Source organism: Anolis sagrei, chromosome 2 (genome assembly GCF_037176765.1).
Source record: "Anolis sagrei isolate rAnoSag1 chromosome 2, rAnoSag1.mat, whole genome shotgun sequence".
In the NCBI taxonomy this organism is placed as follows: domain Eukaryota; kingdom Metazoa; phylum Chordata; class Lepidosauria; order Squamata; family Dactyloidae; genus Anolis; species Anolis sagrei.
In genome coordinates, this window is record NC_090022.1 from 155,649,114 (window position 1) to 155,672,146 (window position 23,033).

The 23,033-nt window shown below is 43.6% G+C and overlaps 1 protein-coding gene across 1 annotated transcript; it reads right to left on the reverse strand.

The window, feature by feature from the left end:
• Positions 1 to 15,304: 15,304 nt before the first annotated feature.
• On the reverse strand, positions 15,305 to 22,480 carry TMEM271 (transmembrane protein 271). Its single transcript, XM_060763700.2, has one exon. The coding sequence runs from the start codon at positions 22,101 to 22,103 to the stop codon at positions 20,997 to 20,999; it is 1,107 nt and encodes a 368-aa protein (XP_060619683.2). The 5' UTR covers positions 22,104 to 22,480; the 3' UTR covers positions 15,305 to 20,996.
• Between the last annotated feature and the right edge of the window lie 553 nt (positions 22,481 to 23,033).

Consider the following 23,033-nt stretch of genomic DNA (forward strand, 5'->3'; position numbering starts at 1 on the left):
TATGTTCCGGTTCAAAGCAGATAATGTGGAATTTTGGGTTGTTGTAGGTTTTTTGGACTGTATGGCCATGTTTTAGAAGCATTCTCTCCTGACGTTGCACCTGCATCCTGAGGTTGTGAGATTGTGAGGAAACCTCACAACCTCTGAGGATGCTTGCCACAGATGCAGGTGAAATGTCAGGAGAGAATGCTTCTAGAACATGACCATATAGCCCAAAAAACCTACAACAACCCAGTGATTCCAGCCATTAAAGCCTTCGACAATACAATATGGAATTTTATTCAGCTGTGTGGAAGGGGCCTTAGTGTCTCCACAAGATTTTTAGAAGCCTTCAACACCATTGACTAAGTTCAGGAATGACCCAGCCAGTATTTGAACTCTTTACTATTGCACTAGTGTCATAAACTTTGTACCTGTTGCGCACAAGTGCTTCACACAACTGATGGTAAGTTGCAATAACCACTACTGAGTAAACACAGCTGTGTAAATCTACCATGAAAAAGTGCATTGTGGCTGCAATTGTAGGCACTCTTACTTAGAAGTATGCCTCACTGTAAGGTTGCAATTCTGTATAGTTTTCTGAAATTCACTCATACTAAACTCAGTGGAGTTCACTTGAATGGAAACGCGTTGGAGTTCACTGTAATTTTCATCCCAAGCAAACATGTAGGCTTAAGTCTCTTGACTGTTTGTCATCGTATTTTATTTTTATTCTCTCTCCAGCAGAATTCACTGCTAGCTTATTTTCAGTCCAGTCACATAAAGCTTTTTACACACACACACACACATGCTCTAACATTACTGCTTAATTAAAAGTGATGGTTTTGAAAAGCTGATGAGTAAGACTGATCCTTTAAAGATATTTGGGGGCTTTCCCATTCTTTGTATTCACACATTTCTCTTTGAGAAATTATTAAATACAGTTGCCGACAAACTTTAATCACCTGAAACATTTGTGTGCCTTAAAAATAACTTGGATGAGTTAATTTGCCTGCCTGTTTATTTCTAAAACTGTTAGGATTGTTTGGAAAACCTGTGATAACTTATTTTATTGATTTTCATTTTCATTGCACCATAATGACAAAAACATATCTTTTGATAATCCACTAAAAAAAATCAATTCAGAAGAGTCAGTTGCTGCCAAAATAGCATACAATGTGATGCCTGTCTTGGCATGAACAATGTTTTGGCATGAACTTGCATTAGCTTCAACCTTCTGCATCTGATACATGAAATGAAAAGATAATCTGGTTATGGGTGTAAATGTAGAACTAACCCTGAAAAAACCGTGATGTGTGTGCGTGTCTAGGCTTAGCTGCATCTTGCTCACTTGTCACAATAATAATAATAATAATAATAATAATAATAATAATAATAATACAATAATACTTTATTTTATAGCTCTCTCTATCTACCCGAGGGGACTCAGGGCTGTTTCCAGTGAAGGTAAAAAAATGGCAAACATCAAATGCCGAAAACAACAAATAACAAATCAAAGCAGTAGATAAAACATTCTTAATATAAATTATAAGATTGTTTTATCCACTGTTTTGATTTGTTATTTGTTGTTTTCGGCATTGAATTGTGTCTTTGACTGCACTGTCCTACCTATCTAGTCAGAAACACACCTGATCCTGTTCAATTGAGCTTATTCCCATTTAGGCTGGTAAATTATGGCTACCACTTGATGGTATTCATTCATTTTAACAGTACCCTCCTCAACTGGACTGCAGCCAGGAAATCAGGAGACACTTACTTTTTGGGAGGAGAGCAATGACCAATCTTGATAAAATAGTGAAGAGTAGAGATATCACATTGGTTTTTTTTCTTTCCAAGATCCGCATAGTTAAAGCCATGGTATTCCCCGTAGTCACCTACAGATGTGAGAGCTGTACCATAGGGAAGGCTGAGCGAAGGAAGATAGATGCTTTTGAACTGTGGTGTTGGAGGAAAGTTCTGAGAGTGCCTTGGACAGCGAGAAGATCCAATCAGCCTTGCGAACACTACTTTACCCATAATGTCTGGGAATCGCCAGAAGGCTAAACGGAGGGCTGCACAAACACAACAAGGACCAAGTACCAAAAGCACAATAATCCCAATTAAACAGCTCAAGGGAAGATCCCAGGGGCTCACATGTCTTTACACTAATGCACAGAGCATGGGAAATAAACAAGACAAACTCCAACTTTTAGCACAACACCACAAATATGATATCATAGGGATCACTGAAACCTGGTGGGATGACTCCTATCGCTGGAATGTAGATATCGAGGGGTATAACCTCTTTCACAGAAACCGAACAAAGGGGAGAGGAGGCGGAGTAGCCTTATATGTCAGGCACAGAAAAGAGATGTAGTAGTCATGGGCAATTTCAACTATCCCGATATTTGCTGGAAAACAAACTCGGCCAAGAGTACAAGGTCCAACAAATTCCTCGCTTGCCTTGCAGACAATTTCATGGTCCAGAAGGTAGAAAAGGCAACAAGGGGATTGGCTACTTTTGATCTCATCCTAACAAATGCGGAGGACCTGATCGATGCGGTCGAAGTGGTAGGATCCTTAGGGGCAAGTGACCATGTGCTCCTGCAATTTGAGGTACAAAGGAAGGCCGAAACTAAGACAAGTCAAACCCGCATTTTGGACTTTAGGAGAGCTGATTTCCAAAAAATGAAGGAAACACTGAGCAGCATTCCGTGGACACAGATACTAAAAGACAAGGGAGTTACGGGTGGATGGGAATTTCTCAAGAGTGAAATACTCAAGACGCAATTGCAAACCGTGCCAACAAAGAGAAAAAATAGGACAAGTGCAAAGAAGCCAGAATGGATGTCCAAAGAACTTCTAACCGTGCTAAGACACAAAAGAGACATGCACAAGAAGTGGAAAAAGGGAGAAATCACCAAAGAAGAATTCAAACAAATAGCCAACACCTGTAGGGAAAAGGTCCGCAAGGCTAAAGCACAAAATGAGCTCAGGCTTGCCAGGGACATTAAAAACAATAAAAAGGGCTTCTATTCTTATGTCAGTAGAAAAAGGAAAAACAAGGAGGCGATAGGACCTCTTCGCGGAGAAGATGGGGCAATGCTGACAGGGGATAGGGAAAAGGCAGAACTACTTAATGCCTTCTTTGCCTCGGTCTTCTCACAAAAAGAGAGTCTTCAACCTCAGCAAGATGGAGTGGATGAGGGATTGGAGGACATCCAACCCCAAATTGGGAAAGAAGTCGTCCAGGAATACCTGGCCGCTCTTAATGAGTTCAAGTCCCCAGGGCCAGATCAACTACACCCCAGAGTATTGAAGGAACTAGCGGAAGTCATTTCGGAACCATTGGCAACCATCTTTGAGAGTTCTTGGAGAACGGGAGAAGTTCCAGCAGATTGGAGGAGGGCCAATGTGGTCCCAATCTTCAAGAAGGGAAAAAAGGATGACCCAAACAACTACCGTCCGGTCAGCCTCACGTCGATACCGGGCAAGATTCTGGAAAAGATTGTTAAGGAAGTGGTCTGCAAACACTTAGAAACAAATGCAGTCATCGCTAATAGTCAACATGGATTTATCAAAAACAAGTCATGCCAGACTAATCTGATCTTTTTCTTCGATAGAGCTACAAGCTGGGTAGATGCGGGGAATGCCGTGGATGTAGCGTACCTAGATTTCAGTAAGGCCTTCGACAAGGTCCCCCATGACCTTCTGGCAAGGAAACTAGTCCAATGTGGGCTAGGCAAAACTACGGTGAGGTGGATCTGTAATTGGTTAAGTGGACGAACACAGAGAGTGCTCACTAATGCTTCCTCTTCATCTTGGAAAGAAGTGACAAGTGGAGTGCCGCAGGGTTCCGTCCTGGGCCCGGTCCTGTTCAACATCTTCATTAATGACTTAGATGAAGGGCTAGAAGGCATGATCATCAAGTTTGCAGACGACACCAAATTGGGAGGGATAGCCAATAGTCCAGAGGACAGGAGCAGAATTCAAAACGATCTTGACAGATTAGAGAGATGGGCCAAAACTAACAAAATGAAGTTCAACAGTGACAAATGCAAGATACTCCACTTTGGCAGAAAAAATGAAATGCAAAGATACAGAATGGGGGACGCCTGGCTCGAGAGCAGTACGTGTGAAAAAGATCTTGGAGTCCTCGTAGACAACAAGTTAAACATGAGCCAACAATGTGATGTGGCGGCAAAAAAAGCCAATGGGATTTTGGCCTGCATCAATAGGAGCATAGTGTCTAGATCTAAGGAAGTAATGCTACCCCTCTATTCTGCTTTGGTTAGACCACATCTGGAATATTGTGTCCAATTCTGGGCACCACAATTCAAGAGAGATATTGACAAGCTGGATTGTGTCCAGAGGAGGGCGACTAAAATGATCAAGGGTCTGGAGAACAAGCCCTATGAGGAGCGGCTTAGGGAACTGGGCATGTTTAGCCTGAAGAAGAGAAGGCTGAGAGGAGATATGATAGCCATGTATAAATATGTGAGAGGAAGCCACAGGGAGGAGGGAGCAAGCTTGTTTTCTGCTTCCTTGGAGACTAGGACGCGGAACAATGGCTTCAAACTACAAGAAAGGAGATTCCATCTGAACATGAGGAAGAACTTCCTGACTGTGAGAGCCATTCTGCAGTGGAACTCTCTGCCCCGGAGTGTGGTGGAGGCTCCTTCTTTGGAAGCTTTTAAGCAGAGGCTGGATGGCCATCTGTCAGGGGTGATTTGAATGCAATATTCCTGCTTCTTGGCAGGGGGTTGGACTGGATGGCCAATGATGTCTCTTCCAACTCTTTGATTCTATGAGTCTATGATTCTACTTCAGGAAATAAAAGCCTGACTGCCCACTGGAGGGAAGGATAGTAGAGGCCAAGATGAAGTACTTTGGCCACATCACGAGAAGAAAGGAAACTTAAGAAGACAATTATGCTGGGGGAAATGGAAGGAAAAAGGAAGAGGGGCTGACTAAGGGCAAGATGGATGGATGGTATCCTTGAAGTGACTGGATTGGCCTTGAAGGAGCTGGGGGTGGTGACGACCGATAGGGAGCTCTGGTGTGGACTGGTTCATGAGGTCATGAAGAGTCAGAAATGACAACGAATGAACAATAACAACTCCTCAACTGGATCCATGTGTATACCTGTTTGGATCTAGCATCTGGTAAATTTACATGTGATTGCTGATGACAATCACATATATACATAGGGTCTTCAAAAAATTTCCACACTTTTATATTGGTAATGGTTAGGGCAGGAGAGAGAATAATTGGTCATTTCTGAGAGCTTCATGTGACAAGTTTGCTGATGCGGTGGTGAAGATAGCTGTAAAACTTATAAATTGCACCAAAGTGGAACAGTGTTCTATCATACGCTTTTTGTTGGCAGGTGTGCTGGGAGCATAAATTCATCTTTTCATGTGCTCTCAGTGTAGAGATAAAGTTCTCTTGTGGAACTGTCTATGAATGAAGTGCATTGTTCAATGCTTTCATAGCTGGAATCACTGGGTTGCTATGAGTTTTCCGGGCTGTATGGCCATGTTCCAGAAGCATTCTCTCTTGACATTCCACTCACATCTATGGCAGGAATCCCCTGAGGTTGTGAGGTTTGTTGGAAACAAGGCAAGTGGGGCTTATATATCTGTGGAATGTCCAGGGTGGGAGAAAGAACTCTTGCTTGTTTGAGGCTAGTGTGAATGCTGCAAAGCATTTCAGTGTTAATCAAGGTGATCAATTGCAGCATTCCCACTTGCCTCATACAGATAAGTTATTTTTCTCACCCTGGAAATTCCACAGATGAACCCGACTTGCCTTGTTTCCAAGAAACCTCACAACCTCTGAGGATGTGGGCAAAACATCAGGAGAGAATTCTTCTGGAACATACAGCCCGGAAATCTCACAGCATCCCAATGAGTGAAGTGTTTAAAAATTGTTGTAATAGTATGATGAACGCAGAGTGCTCCTAATGTCCAGCTGCAACCACCCTAGTTTTTGATGTGATGATGATGATGATGATGCAAAAGCAGCAGTGCATCAAGCTATACACTCATCCAAAAACACTTTTTTTGCTGGTGGCATTAAAATCTTGGTATGACACTGAGAAAATGCATTGCAAAGCACAGTAACGATATAGAAGAGTGATGTAATTTGTTTCTGAAATTCTTTAATAGAGTTATTAAAGTGCAGATATTTTTTGAAGACCACTTGTTTAAGGATGTCTCTCTCCTTCCAATTACATATGAGAAAAAGAAAATTCTGACAAAATGTTTTAATCATTGCCAAGTTTTCCGGTGAGCTTCTGTTTTCATATAATCATAAAGTTTGTTGGAGATTGTCAATATTCATATGTAAAATCTTGGACAGCTACTTTAACTGTATCCATTTCCTTGCATCTGAATAAGTAAACTCCTACATTGTAAATGTATACAATAATAGTTTTGTTACACTTTAAGGTACCAAAGCTCCTTTTTCTGTTTATAACTGAAATATGTTATACCTGAAAAATCAGTGAGTCCAGTGCACACATCTTAACAATCCCAGATGGTCATGCACATCCCCATGTGCTCTAACAGATGCATTTATTAAATTCAGCAACATTCAGACATGGACCAGAGGTACCAACGTTTATATATAGTTCCTCAGGGGCTTTAACATTTGACTATTAATACTTATGTACAGCTGTTATTTTTTCTCTCTCTTTACAAGTGATTTAAGTGACATGACCCCAATGACTTTGGTAGGAGGAGGACTGTAGTATATTGTGATCTCCTCACTATTACTAAAATAAGCTGCATTGAGTCACATTAACACCCCAACAGAGAGAAAAGGAAATTCTGGATTTAACTCACAAAAATGGAAAAAAAGATTGAACAATTGCTAGTAAGAGAAGAAGGGCCAATGAATGCTAACAATAACAATATCTGGTAGCTTTAGTGCTGAAACTAAATTTAATACTTGAGTGTAATAAGGAGTCCATTGTTTTCCCTAAGAACTAATATTTGGAACAACTGGAGTTTTAAGATAATCTACCGTAGATTCTGGTGTATAAGACTACTTTTTAACACAAGAAAATCTTCTCAAAAGTCAGGGCTCGTCTTATACGTGGGAGTAGTCTTATACGCAGGGGTAGTCTTATTGTTGAGACTCAGCGTCTGTCTCATGCACCTACTACTAGTAGTAGAAGGAAACGTGGCTTAGAGAATGAGGTCGTCTTATATGCGGGAGTAACCTTATGCATGGGAGTCATCTTATATTCGGGAGTAGACTTATATGCTGGGAGTAGCCTTATAGAGCGGGTGCTGAAACTTCTAATCGGATTGGAGAATCTGTTATTGCCGCATATGGTGGAGGGAGCTCAAAATGGCAATGGTCACATCCCTGCTGTATGCAGCAACTGTGTGAAAGCATTAAGGGCAACGCTGTACAAGTACGGTAGAAGAAAATCCATTCAACAGGATTCATGGACTTAATGTGGTGAGGTGAAGGGGCGCCTCACTGGGAAGGTGTAAGTGAAGGGTGGAGTAAGCTGCAGGCTTCCGGGGTGCCAGGGGTATGGAAAAAAGTGATAAGAGTGGCTCTGGGCCCAGAAAAACACACCTCTTTTCCCTGTCTGGCCCGCCCTTGTGTCCTATTATGGTACCTCCTCCTCTGCCTCTCAGATCTCCCTCCTGAAGACTGCAGTGAAGTGGCACAGGTGCGCATGTGCGAGATCTGAGAGGCAGAGAAGGAGGTACGGTAATAGGAAAATTACATTACTGAAATCAAATCTGATGCTTTTTAAATTTTTATTTGGTGTGCATTGGAAGAGGGGTAGTCTTATACGGTGAATATATCCCAAACTCTATATTTTAACTGGAAAAGTTGGGGGTCGTCTTATACGCCCAGTCATCTTATATGCTGCAATATGCGGGTAATTGAACCCCCAAAGTATGTAAAGTCTTTCTATAATATTTTATACATTGAGAAAACTCCCTTTAATTATAGATATTCATATATATCTATTTAAGTAGGTGCCTAAATTTTTCTCTACTATAGCAGAATGGTAAAATCTATTTTAACTGTATGCCAAAAAGCTCATTATGATTTCTTTTAGTGGGTCCCAGTTATAACTAATATTGATTGAAATTCCTTTAAAAATGCCAGAGTTTGGCAGCTTTGACACATGCGCAGAGACTTCCTGCCTCCCTTCAATGAATGTCTCCATTCTCTTGCCCCAAACATGAACATAGCATACATTTCTGATTTTGAAAACAACATATTCAGGAAAGATGCTTCTGAAGCAAAAATAGCATACACTGCATTTTCACACAATGGATAAGCCTTCTTTATTCTGGTTTTGAAATTCAGAAGGAAATAGTTGTCCTAATCAGTCAGGGAATTCTCTTCCTCAGAAGCTCTACCGAAACAAATGGGACATGAGAAGGAATACAACACATTGAAGTAGAGGTGGAAAAGAATCCATTTAGATTCCACCACTTCCATGAAGGTGGCTGTTCTGTACTTCCCGTGACTCACTGCAAGATAAAACGAGCCTTGCCTTGAAAGTCTGTCAAGGCTTGTGGAGCATGTCAGAGTGTACACCAAACAATGCACAACGTTATGTGTACACTTTAAAATGTACACATAAATTAACATGTGTACACTTTATAAATTGTTCACATACCAAATGAATAAATATACACAAAGACATTGTTGTGCAGAAATAGGCAATCATGGGAATTGGGAGAAACATTTTTCCCAAATAGGATTCTAGTGAAAGAGGCTGTGTCATTCCACAGGATGGTAAAACATCCGGGCATCCCCTGGGCGACATTCTTGGAGACGTGACTTGCAATTCTCTCACACCAGAAGTGACTTGCAGTTTTTCAAGTCACTTCTGACATGAAAAAACACACTAATTTAGGAGAAATATATGAATTCTTTTGACTCCTAATGACCCATGGTATTATTTGAAATCTATATGGAGGGACCCTATTTCTAGGAGGATCCTACATGTTTAGGCCCAGACAGACCTCTCACCCCAAGAAAAAGTGGTAATCCCAATGTCAAATCAACCTCTCATGGAATTGTGATATGTTCCAAATCAAGATAGATGGTTAATAAACAAGATATTTTAGAACAGGGATTGTTCACTTGTTTACAGTGAACTCTCTTAAATCCAGAAGCACCCCCCACATCACAAGATAATATATAAAAAAACCTGTGCAACTTCTGACCTCCTATAGTGAACAGCAAGTCTACCAAGAGCAGTGCTTCTCAACCTGTGGGTCCCCAGATGTTTTTGGCCTTCAACTCCCAGAAATCCTAACAGCTGGTAAACTGGCTGGGATTTCTGGGAGTTGTGGGCCAAAACCATCTGGGGACCCCAGGTTGAGAACCACTGACCAAGAGCATGGTAAATGTCTTCTTGTTACTGTCTCATGACATAAAGATCTTAATAGGACATCTAGGATAGCACCTTGCATGAGATCACTCAATTTATTCCCCTATCAGATATCAGAGCTGAACCCACAACTGCTCCAGCAACAGGTTACAAGTGCTATAAAAGGGCATCAATTCAATATTTACTTTGCCATTATTGTATATTTATTATCAAGTACTGAGAGATGTTTGTGGGATTTTCTGCCTTACGCGTCAAAATATTTTGTCTTTGGGTGTTGTGTACCTTGGTGTGGGACATATTTGTTGTTTTGCATCAGACAGGAAATGCACTACTCCTGCTTAATACTGTTTACTCCTGAATGTAGCAATTCTGGAGCAAGACAAGAAAGGGGTCTTTGCCATCTCAAGCTCTGTTAATAGCTGATGGCAAGTGCTGACCTTGGCACCATGTTCTTCTGCTGAGCTCTGTATTTCCCCCCACAGGGTTTTTATGGGTCACAAATAATGCGAGTCTATAATAAAACAATGTTGACCCTACTGACAGAAGTCTTGATCTAAGAAACACAGCAGGGCCATGTGGAGAGAAACCCCAGGAGGGAGAGAAAACAAGCATCATAACAACCAGCAGCTGAGATTTGAGGTTTTTTGGCTCACAGTACTACAAATCAATATAGACACTGCAAGGATCAGGCAAGACAAATACATTAAATGCTTAGCATCTAGCTCTGGGATTGTGGATTTTTTAAAATCATAAATAAGCACCTAAATTGTATATGTATGTCGCCTGTCGGGTTATGGCAACCGCATGAATTTTCATAGGGTTTACAGGAGGATTAAGCTGTCACTCAACCAGTTTTTAAAAATCTAAATCAGACCTAGTCTACAATTTGCCCATCTCTGTTCTAGTTAAAAATTACCATATATACTCGAGTATAAGCCAGACCCAATATAAGTCGAGGCACCTACTTTTGCCACATGGGTCTAAGCCGAGGGTGGGAAATGCAGTAGTTACTGGTAGATTTCAAACTAAAAATAGATACCAATAAAATTACATTAATTGAGGCATCAGTAGATTAAATGTTTTTGAATACACATAAAACTGTAATTTAAGATAAGACTGTCCAATTCTGATTAAATCATTATTCTAACCTTCTTCAATGTAAATGTGCTTACGTAGCCTTCCAATAATTACAATAGTTTATTTTAACTATACATAGTTTATTTTAACTATACATTTTAAGGAAAATGCTGTGTGTATATGAATAAGGAAATGTGGGAAAGACTGGCGCAAGAAGGGGTGGAAAAGAAAAACTTGAAACGAGAAAAGGTTGGAATAGGAAGAGGTGGTTGAAAAAGTAGGAAAATGAAGAGGAAAAGGGGTGGCTGGAAAAGTAGGACAGATTGGGGTAGGAAGGGGGCAATTGGGGAAGGAAAAACGACAGGTGTGAAAGGGGGGCTGGAAAAGTTAGAAAAACCCCAGTCTAGAGTGTAGGGGAGATTGGGAAAAGCTGGGGAAATTGGGGTGGGAAAGAGGGGCAGCTGGAAAAGATTGGGATGGCGAAAAAAATATTGCAAAATGAATAAGACAAGGGTGCAAAAGGGGGGGCTGGATAGGTGGAAAGATTGGAGTGGTAAGGGGGCAAATGGAAAAGACTGAGGTGGGAAAGACTGGGGGTGAGAAAGAGGGGCTGAGAAAGTGGGAAAGACTTGGTTGGGACAAGTGGCAAGAGCCAAATGGGAAAGTGAGGCTGGAACCTGGGAAAGGCTGGGATGGAAAGGTAGCTGGAAAAGTTGGGGAAGGGAGAAGGCTGGGGATAGTGAAGACTGGGGTAGGAAGGGGAAAACTAGAAAAAGTGAAGACTGGGGCTGGAAAAGTGGGGGAAAACTGAGATGGGAAAGGAGGAAGTGGGAAGAACTGAGGAGAGGAAGGTGCGTGGCCTCTTCTCGGCATAGCAAGGAGAGGAAGGCACACAAAATAGGACAGGAAGGCGCACAGACTTCCCTCTTCTCTCGGTACAGTGACCCAGATGGTTTGGTGTGCAGAGAGGTGAGGGTCCTGACAGGAAGCCATGGAGCTGAAAGAAGAGCTTATTTCAGTCCTACGCCTTCCTGCCAGGACCCTCACTTGAATATAGGCCGAGGGGGGCTTTTTCAGCCTAAAAAAGGGCTGAAAAACTAGGCTTATACTCGAGTACATACAGTACCCAATAAGGGAGGTAGAAGATGAGTGATGAACTCATAGTATATTCAATGTTTCCTTTTTCTATTCATTTTTAAAACTTTAACAAGTGCCCCAATAGGTTACCATAAAGGAAGAGCTTCAGATGAGCTTCTGTGTAAGCAACAAAAATTACCATTGTTTAGTAACACATACACAAACATACCTTTATTTATTTTCTTTCCTTATGGATATTCTCTATTAACACCCTGAGCAGAACATTTAACAGCTAAATTAGAGCCCACAGTCGATCAGTATATTCCCACGGATGAGAATTGCATGGCCCTCCATTTCTTGTTAGATTGGTGTCCCAGCAATCCTCACCACTGCCTCTGCTTTCTAAGGCTGGTGGGAGTTACAGACCCAGAACATCTGAAGGGAGGCATGATTTCACCTCAAGTATACTTGGCGATGTGACAACTGAAAATTACTGTTCATTCATTATGTGGGCAATGAAACATGGCAATGTTGAATAAAGGTTTAAAAGAAGCAACAAACAACGGTGGTTGTGTGTGTGTATGTATAGTTTTTCCAGAGTGGTAAAGTGGTACATGACTGGATATCCACTTTCATCTCTGGTCAGAAATAATTTATATATAATAATTTATATAGTTTTCAAATCTTTGGTCAATACACCCTTACATTCTATCTGAAAAGAGAAAACAGTAGGACCAAGGAAAAGAGTGCATACGCCATGGGCAAAAATATTTCCATCACCATTTTCTGAACCTTTTTTTGGAAGCCTTTTATCGTTTCTGGCCTAAGGGGGTTTTGTGGATTCTCAACAAGCTCTTAAAAGATCCAAGTTTGGAAGTTATAACGTAACCTTTAAAGTAATTTCATCAAGGGCATTCCTTTTAAGAACCAGTAGACTGGCCCTGAAAAGAATGCCCTATGTTGCTTAAGGAAATTGTGGTGCAGTTGTCTTAATTAGTCTAATAGGGAAGGGCTCATTCATCCTTTGTATACACTTTGCAGTGAAATTTAAGCCTACTTTTCAAGAATCCAAGTGAGATAACAATGAACGTTTGCTTCGATTGTAGGGCTGCAACTTGCAAGTGCTGGTTTATGACACAAACAGAAATCCCCATCTATTAAAAATAAGTCCCAGATGTTGGAAGCCAAGCTCTTCTCTAAACATACCCATTTTCTGTATACAGAGAAGAAATATAATCACTTGATTCGCTCCAATCCAAACTGGTATCATCCTAGGAAATGACTTTCTCCTCTGCTGTTTCTGAGGTTTAAGATTGTCATAAAATAAATACACACAGAGAAATACCCCAGTGAAATGGTTTGCGAGATTTTGTTTAAAGTGATACCTATGGACAACAGAAATCACCATACCTGTTCTGTACATTCACTAGATACATGAGTTAGAACTAAAATGACAGTTTGGTTTTTTTGTGCTTTCCAATTTATAGTGATCCTAAGGCAAGCCCATCATGGGGTTTCCTTGGTAAGATTTGTTATTGTCTTTGGAGAGAGAGTGTCCTTCGAAGCCCCTTCTACACTGCCATATAAAATCCCAATTATCTTCTTTGAACTGGATTATCTAACAGTGTAGACTCATAATCCAGTTCAAAGCAGATAATGTGGATTATCTGATTTGATAATATGGATTATTTGGCAGTGTAGAAGGGGCCTGAGAGAGGGTGCTTTGCCAAATGTCACCCAGTGGATTTTCATGCTAATTGGGGAGTCACACTCTGGGTGTCAAAGGATGGATCTACACTGCCAGGATCTGATATCAGGTTATCTCTATCCCAGATTATCTGGTAGTAATCATACAATCCAGTTCAAAGCAGATAATCTGGGATCAGATCCTGGCATATAGGCCAGTGTAGATCCAGCCTAAGAATCCCAGTCAACATTCAAACCACTACACCATGCTAACTCTCAAAAGTCCTTTTATACAACAAATTTACAACATGAATAAAATTTTGGTGTAAGGAAGAACAGCCATTGCTTTCATACCTTCATATTCAAGTACCATCTATTTAGGAAATGCATTGCATTTAAAATACTCCTAGCTCTTTCTTGGATCTAGACCAGTCATTTCCACTTGGATCCCCAGATGACACTGAAGTTCCACTCTCACAAGCCCCAGCCAACATAGCCAGCCAATCCAAAAACTGGCAACTCAAGTTTGGGATTCCAAGTCTACTCATTATTGTAACGTAGATTATTTTTGCCTTAGCTGTGAGATTATACAACTCAAATGTTTTCCGAATCAAACAAACAAAACCCACCCAGTATGCTTACAGGCCTTTCTGGTAAGAGTAGTTTTAGCAAAATGCGACTAGGTTTCCATTTTGCCAGTTAAGGTTTGGCTTTAGCTACTGTGCCGATGATTGAGATTTGATGATGGAGCTCAAATTGTCATTTGACTAATGGAATTGCCATTTAGAAAATGGATTGGCAAAGGAAACCAAGAAGCCGAAATACCCCTTGCCCTTATATATATAGATAATTAGCACATAAGGGAAAAATCCAGGCTAATACTCTTATCCCTGACATTTAGTTTAACACATGGAGAGGGATTTTTTAAAAAGCAGCACCTAATTTTCACAATATGAACCAGTTAGTTCAGAAACAGTTCTACCCATATAATGAATGACTCTATATACTAGATCTAGACATTTTAGTCAAAAAAAATCACCCACAAAAATCTGGGTTGATTTATCCATGGGTGAAAATAAGTACACAATGTTAACCTTTATCTAAAAAGAAAAAGAAAGAAAGAAAGAAAGAAAGAAGAGGAACCATCCCTTCCACTGAGTATAGCGGTAAAAGGCAAGTACTTAGTGCATCCCATGAGAATGTAAAAGAAACATTGACCCTATTTACTTTCTACCATGGTATCGCTTCTGGCCTTTTTTAATGCCTGGGTAGAAAAATTGTGACAACCAAGGATGGCTAGCCCCCTGAACTAGCATTGTTGCTTTCCCTTTCCATGGAATGATCCTTGACCTGCCCATGGGTCATATTGAAATCCATATTTTTGGCCCCAAACCTGCCTACAACTTATACATGTGTTGACTTATACATTAGTATAAATTATATGTCAGCGGTTCTCAACTTGTGAGTCGCGACCCCTTTGGGGGTTGAACGACCCTTTCACAGGGGTTGCCTAAGACCATCAGTAAACACATATTACCGATAGTCTTGGGAACCGAGATGCCACTAACTTTTTCCCACCTCCTTCACTTCTCAGAGGCCTCTTCTTCTCCGGAATGAGGTGATGATATCACTGAGCCCCGCCCCCTCTGGCCCTCCACCATTTTAGGAGGAAGAGATGGGAGCAATGGAGGTGAGGTTTACATTGAAGCCAAGAGGGAAGAGGAAGGAGGAGGAGATGGTGGAAGTGAAAAGGGAAGGAAAGGAGGGCCTAGGGAAGGGAGGCTGAGAAGCAGGGCTTAGAGAGCGGTGGAGTGGCCCCTCCATGGCCGAATCCCAGGGAGAAAGAGAAGTAACAATGCACATCAGATATTTACACTACGATTCATAACAGTAGCAAAATTACAGTTATGAAGTAGCAACGAAAATAATTTTATGGTTGGAGTTCACCACGACATGAGGAACTGTGTTAAAGGGTCACAGCGTTAGGAAGGCTGAGAGCCACTGGTCTAGACATTTATCTCATTCTGCTTAAGTATGCCAATATGTATAGCTTGTTGACCATGCCCATTTGTTGATACTGAGTAAGAAGGATATGGAATAAACTTTTAAAAAGTAATCAGGTTGTTTTATTCAGATAATGAAATAGGTATTTCAAAACTCATAGGCATTAATTTACCCTAGAAAACACTTGGCCATATATACATCCTAGTAGTGCCTTTGGATAAGCACTGTAGATAGATACGGGACACATTTCACGGGGGACTTCTCTTCCGACAGCCCAGAAAACTAGATGGAAGATGTGCAACAATACAAGCCATCCTATTCCACAACTCCCACACATCTCAATCCCGGAAGCTGTTCATTATTTTAGACCAAAGAATGACATGTAGGACTCTGAGAAACAGAGAATTCATAACACTTTGAGAGAGAGAAGGAGGAGAGGGAGAGGAAGAGGAGGAAGAAGAGGAGAAATGTGATCTACATTAAACTAGGTCTCGTGTACTGCATAAGCATTGTGCTTGCTCTCTGCAAAGGAGAGAATGTTACTTTTGAATAAGAATAGAAGCTCTAGCTTTCTAAAAATCTGAAGCTACTTAGCAAACTGGATGTGTTGCTTTTGACCAAGTTCTAAAGGTTAAATATTTTGAGAAGTTTTGAAAGATATAGTTTTAAATGTTCTAAGGCATTTTGCATTTTATGTTATACAAACGGTGCAAGTCAAAAACAACTTCCGATAGCAAAGTCGTGTAAAGAGGCTTTCACCGCAGTTGGGTTGATCTCTTCTGGTAGTTGTTGTTTTCAACAAGGCCGCACTTTTGCTTTGTTTAGCTCCTTAATTAAAAAATAATTTTCTGTACATCTCCCCCCCCCCCTTCCCCAAAAGGACAAAACTGTTTTCCTCTTGTATTGATGATGCTCACATTCCACAGCAGGCTCCAAGATGAATTATTATTAAAAATTATTTATATAGCGTCTTCAGAGTACATGGTATTTTACAAAGAAACATAAGCAAAATGAGACATCCCAGCTCAGATGATGAAGAGGTTGAGTTTTAAATAGAATTCAACACATTAGTTGGCATAATAGGTGGATAATATGAGCCGAAACACCTCTCTTTTCCTCCTTTCATGTAATTCTAAATTAAATCTTACCCTTTTATGCCAGTATTCCAAAGTGATTTCTGTTAATTACCTTCATTGTGCTATCTGATTCTCTAACAATCTCTAGCCGACTTAAACCTAAAGCACATTTGAGACAGGAGATCTATATCCGGATCTCCCCACATTTCTTTCATTTACTTTAAAATAGGCACAGAAGGCTCTGGATTTGATCAGATCAATGGTACAGTGTGCTTTACTCTTTTGCTTCATATAATTTGATAAATCTATACACTGCTCTTAATTCTGTTTTCAGCCTTGCAAAGAGAAATACAGTATTTCCTAATGGGGCGAGAAGCCAAAAAGGGGGTGGGGGGGGGGAGTGGTATTATTGATATCAGGAAAATGTCACCGAGAAAAAGAATAAGCAGGAAATTCATCCACACTATTTTTCCAGTGGTTTTTTTTTAATCCCAGCATTATTTGGAGTTTCTTGCACCTGTTTAAAAGATTTGTAAAAATAAATAAATAATGGGAACCCCTCCCCCATTGAGATCAGATTATTGGTCTCCCATATTACATATGGCTTGACCATAAATATAGCTTTTTTGGTTTAAATGTATAGATAAAATAGATTAACCACTCCAATATAAGTAAGATATTTTTGTTCAGTACTATTAATTTTGGGCCGCAGTGGTGCAGCAGGCTTAACTGTTAAGCTGCAGAACTTGCTGACCAGAAGGTTGGCCGTTCGAATCTGCAGGACGGGGTGAGCTCCTGCTGTTAGCCCCAGCTTTTGTCAACCTAGCAGTTCAAAAACATGAAAACATGAGTAAACCAATAGCTACCGCTCTGGCGGGAAGAAAACAGTGATCCATGCAGTCATGCTGGCCACATGATCTAGGAGGCGTCTATGGACAGCTGGCTCTTCAGCTTAGAAATGGAGATGAGCACCACCCCCCAGAGTTGGATTCGACTAGACCAGTGGTTCTCAACCTGTGGATCCCCACGTTTTGGCCTTCAACTCCCAGAAATCCAAACAGCTGGTAAACTGGCTGAGATTTATGGGAGTTGTAGACCAAAGCACCTGGAGACCCACAGGTTGAGAACCACTGGACTAGACTTAATGTCAAGGGGAAACCTTTCCCTTTATTATTAATTTTAAACTTGTTGAGTTTTTTTGGTTTGAAAGGCATTTTTGGGGGGGGGGGGGGGAAATATACTTTGAAGGAATCTTTAACAACTCCACTGAAAATGGTGATCATCAGTTAAGGCTGTTTAAAGCATATATAATATATTATATATAGATTTATTTATATATATTTATGTATTTATATTTAAATTAAAAAACTGAATATTCAAGCTTCTCAGATTAATTTGTTAACACTGAAATGAAAGTACTTACAAGAATAACTGGCTGTACTTGTACAAAAGAGGGTCAAACGGTTTGGAAACCAAAAAATTAAAAATAAATATAAGCCCTGCTTTGCTTTAAAAACACGGAACCTGTTTACAAAAAGGAATGTATGAGACATTTGGACTTTCCTTCAGCTCCAGGTAGTGTTTTTTTTCTTCAATTTCCGGAAAAGGAACTGATTGGTTAATTTTACGTTGCAATGACTTTACCAAACATTTTCACTACAGACTTCTTGAAAGCTTTTACAGTAAGAAATTATCAACCAAAAAGAAAAGCAGGCACATTAGTGTACAAAAATGTTGCCGTTGATTTCCCCCTCCCTCCCCGTCGCCCCTCCTTTCGAAAAGTGCAGGTTTATCATCATGTGCATCTTACAAGGATGGTTTCAACTCTCCCTACAGCTTAAAAACTTTTCTCTGAAATTTTGTAAACGAAAGAGGTTGTGTCTGCAACTGCTCTCTTTGTGGTTAGGAATAGATTGGCTGGAGAGAGAGAAAAAGAAAAACCTTACATCTTGTTGCTGCTACTGTTCAAATCTGGTTGATACATTTTTGCTCCTTTAAAGCTGAGATTGGGTTGCTGTGAGTTCTCCGGGCTGTGTGGCCATGTTCCGGAAGCATTCTCTCCTGTCATTTAACCTACATCTATGACAAGCATTCTCATAAGTTGTGATGTCTGTTGGGAAGTAGGCAAATGAAATGTCCAGGGAGGGAGAAAGAATCATAGAATCATAGAGTTGGAAGAGACCTCATGGGCCATACCAAGAAGCAGGAAAATTGCATTCAAACACTCCCGACAGATGGCCATTCAGCCTCTGTCCAGGATGGGAGAAAGAACTCTTGTCTGATTGAGGCAAGTGTGGATGTTGCAATTGACCATCTTGATTAGCATTTAATGGCCTTACAGCTTCCAAACCTGGCTGGTTGGCTGATGTGCCTTCGGAGAGAGACCACTCAACTCATTTGTTGGTTTCCACCTACAGTTGTCCTTATGATAAAGCACTTTCCCCTGCCCCCTATAAAGGCCAAACCCCACTGCTCCTCCTTCTCAGACTCCTCTCTCATAAATATACTTTTTATTCCTATCTCACCCAGAGTTTTAACCTTTTAACATTTTATCTCCCACATCTGGCCCTCCCATTGTGTTTGATTTTATTATGCCATTTTATATTATCTATTTTATTTTAATGGCGCTCCATGCAGTCATGCCGGCCACATGATCTTGGAGGTGTCTATGGACAATGCTGGCTCTTCGGCTTAGAAATGGAGATGAGCACCACACCCCAGAGTCAGACATGATTGGACTTAATGTCAGGGGTCAACCTTTACCTTATTTTATTTTATTTGTTATTTTATAATTTTTGTTATGATGTATTTCTTTGCTATTTTGTGTCTAATTATGTTGCATTATTTTGGGCTTGGCCTCATGTCAGCCACCCTGAGTCCCCTTTGGGGAGATGGTGGCTGGTTATAAACAAACTTTATTATTTATTTATTATCCTTTGCTGACATGTGGACAACAGAAAGGAGGAAATCATGAAAATGAACAAAATCTGGCTACCAGTATTTAAAAAAAACCTCCAAAATAAGGACAGTAAATAGCAACACTTAAAAAGCAGAGGAATTCCAGACAAGAATCAATCAGGGCCAGCTAACACCCCCTAATAAAGGATTCCCTCAGGCAGCAACCAGCCAGGCTTTGGAGGTGCAAGGCTATTCAATGCTAATCAAGGTGATCAATTGCAACATTCACACTTGCCTCGAGCAGACAAGAGTTCTTTCTCCCACCCTGGACTTTCCACAGATATATAAACACCACTTTCCTAGTTTCCAACAGACCTCACAACCTCTGAGGATGCCTGACACAGATGCTAATGAAGGTGGCCAATTGCAACATTCACACTTGCCTCAAGCAGACAAGAGTTCTTTCTCCCATCCTGGACATTCCACAGATATATAAACACCACTTGCCCAGTTTCCAACAGACTTCACAATGGGTTGTTGTAGATTTTTCGGGCTATATGGCCATGTTCTAGAGGCATTCTATCCTGACGTTTTGCCTGCATCTGTGGCAAGCATCCTCAGAGGTAGTGAGGTAAGGATGCTTGCCATAGATGCAGGCGAAACGTCAGGAGAGAATGCCTCTAGAACATGGTCATATAGCACGAAAAAACCTACAACAACCCAGTGATTCTGGCCATATTTTTTGTCGTGTCAGGAGTTGCTCCTGTTGTGAGAGAATTGGCCGTCTGCAAGGATGTTGCCCAGGGGACGCCCGGATGATTTGATGTTTTTATCATCCTTGTGGGAGGCTTCTCTCATGTCCCCGCATGAGGAGCTGGAGCTGATAGAGGGAGCTCATCCGCCTCTCCCCGGATTCGAAGCTGTTGGCCAGGGGACGCCTGGATGATTTGATGTTTTTATCATCCTTGTGGAAGGATTCTTTCATGTCCCTGCATGAGGAGCTGGAGCTGATAGAGGGAGCTCATCCGCCTCTCCCCGGATTCAAACCTGCGACCTATCGGTCTTGAATCCTGCCAGCACAGGGCTTTAACCCACTGCGCCACCGGGGGCTCCATTCTGGCCATGAAAGCCAAGGGTTCACAACCTCTGAAAATGCCTGCCATAGATGTGGGCAAAACGCCAGGAGAGAATGCTTCTGGAACATGGCTGTACAGCCCGGAAAACTCACAGCAACCCAGTGAACACAAAGCTGAGATTATCATGAAGATTCAATTGAGGGAGAAAGAGGATTGCCAAAACAAACCAAAAAATCCAAGCCAGATGGGAGAGGACACAGCCCTGAAATATTCGCTCCACGCTGGGGATGCTGGAGATGCGAGATTCCAAACCAGACCTTCCAAGTCCAATCCCAAGCTTCCTAAACCCTGAAATATTCCCCATTTGGGATGCTGGAGAGAGAGGCGAGATTCCAAGTCCAATCCCAAACTTCCTAACCTCTGAAATCTTCAACATCGGGGGTGTTGGGAGAGGCGAGATTCCAGCCAGATCTTCCAAATCCAATCCCAAATTCCCATTGAAAAGAGTGACTCAGGAGGGAGCAGGGAAGGCCACGCCTGAGTGGCGCGGCGGGGGGGGGGGGGGAAAGGAGCAGCCTCGGTGACGTCAACAGGTGGCCAAAGGCGGGCAACTTTCCCCAACTCCAGCTCTGGAAAAGAGCAAGCAGGCCCCAATAGCGCGGAGAAAGCTCCCTAATGGTTGGCAGATCCAAGGGCCTGGGGTCTCTGTCCTGGGCTCCTTTTGGGAAGGGGAAGGCCCCACTAGAGCCGGTGCGTCGCGCTTTCTCGTGGGTAGATCTCCTCGTAGGCTGGGGGCTGCTCGTGCGGCAAGGGGGCGCAGTACGGGTAGGAAGCGTCCATCTCCGGGTCCATCGGCGAGTAGCCCGGCAGCTCCACGGAAGGGTGGCCCCCGCAGTGGACCTCCACTCCAGCCTCGTCGAAGACGTGGAAGACGCCCACGTTGATGTAGGAGACGGCTTGGAAGGGGCAAGGCACCCCAGGGGAGAGGTCGGGCTCCTCGCTGGAGAAGATGGAGGCCCCTCCTCTGGCGGCCTCTCCTCTTGCTGCCTCCCCTCTCCTCCTCCGCCTCCGTCTTCTCCTCCTTCGGGAAAAGTGCGAGGCCTCGGGCCTCCTCTGCTGCCGTCTCCTCGCCCCTCTTTGCTGCGCCGCCTTGTAGTTCTTCACCAGGAGGAGGTTGAGCAGCCCCAGGAGGCACTCCAAGGCGTTGAAGATGGTGGAGATGACCAAACCGCGCTGGTAGTCCCGCAGTTTCTGGCAACGCAGCGCCGCCAAGGAGGAGGATGCAGAGGAGGCTCCGCCGTCGGGTTTGACCCGATTGGATGCCCCTGCTCCTCCTCCTCCCGCCGCCTGCAGGAGGCAGTAGTGCGAGTACTTCTTCTCCACGAGCGAGACCGTGTCGCCGTCGATGACGGCCCCGGCGAAGGCGCTCAAGACGCCCAGCATGAAGACGAGCACCCCGAGGAGGAGGAAGTTCTGCCTCCCGCCGGGGGAGACCTTCGGAGGGGAGGGGCGGGGCTCGTCTCCGCGGCTGCCGTGGCTCACGGGGACGGCCACCACCGCGTTGCCTCCTCCGCCTCCTCCTCCTCCTCCTCGAGGGGAATGGGCCTCCGCGTCCGCTTCGTCGGCGCCCCGGCAGCAGAAGAGCGCAGTCCCGAGGAGCGAGAGGCCGGCGGCTAAGAGCAGCCCCGAGTAGAAGGCGCCGGCGGCAGAGCCGAGGCGGAAAGGCTCCCCTTTGAGCTCCGAGCCCAGCGAGAAGCACTTGAGGCCCACGGCGGCGGCGCTGAGGGCGCAGGCGAGGAGGAGGCAGCTGGAGAGCGCGGCGCAGGCTCCCCGGGCGCCCCACTTCATCCTCCGCCGCCGCCGCCCGCTCCTCTCCCACGCCTCCTCCTCCTCCTCCTCCTCCTCCTCCGCCGCCGCCTCCTCCCCGCCGCCGCCTCCTTCCTCGCCGCCGCCTCGTCCTCATCCTCCCGTGTCTTCCTCCGAGCCGGCTGCCGCGCGCGGCGGGGACATGGCGACGGGGAAAGCCGGGGAGGAGCGCGCGCAACGCTGCTGATGGGGAGGAGGAGGAGGAGCGCGCGCCACGCTGCCTCCGCTCCTCTTGCTCCTCCTGCCGCCGCCGCCGCTGCTGCTCCTCTTGCTGCCTGCTGGATAACTACTCCGCTGCTCCGTCGCCACTGCTGCTGCTGCTGCCCCTGCCTCCTCTTCCTCCTTCGCTCCTCCCCCTAACCTCCCTGCGCCCCTCCCCTCTCCCCCCCCCTCTCTGCTCCCCTCGCCTGCTCCCCTTCTTTCCCACCGCCGCTGCTCCTGCTGGGAGCCCATGAATTATGGATAGCAGCAAGTTCGAGGCGGAACGGGGGCAACCACAAGGAGGGGAAGCAGGGAGGGGCCCGGCTCTCTCTCTCTCTTGGGGGGGGGAGGTGATGGGGAGGGAGTGGGAGGAGCAGGTGGGGCTCCCCTTTTGGCGCCCTTTTTACCTCAGTCCGGTCCCTTCGTCGTCCAGGGCTGAGTTTGTAGGAGAAGGGATGCGGGGGGAAGCTAGGCAAAGACTGCTCGGAAACCCAAACCACGTTGGGCTTGAAAGCATTTGGGCAAAGAAGCAGGGAGAAGTGGGCCTCGCTTCTCCCTCTCCCCACGTCTCGCCTTCTTCCCTTTCATCGCTTTTTCGCTCATTTTCTCTCTCCCCTCATCTCTTTCTTTTTCTCTCCCCCATCTCTTTCTCTCTCCCCTCATCTCTTTTTCTATTCCCCCTTCTCTCCTTCTCCTCTCACTCTTCTCTCA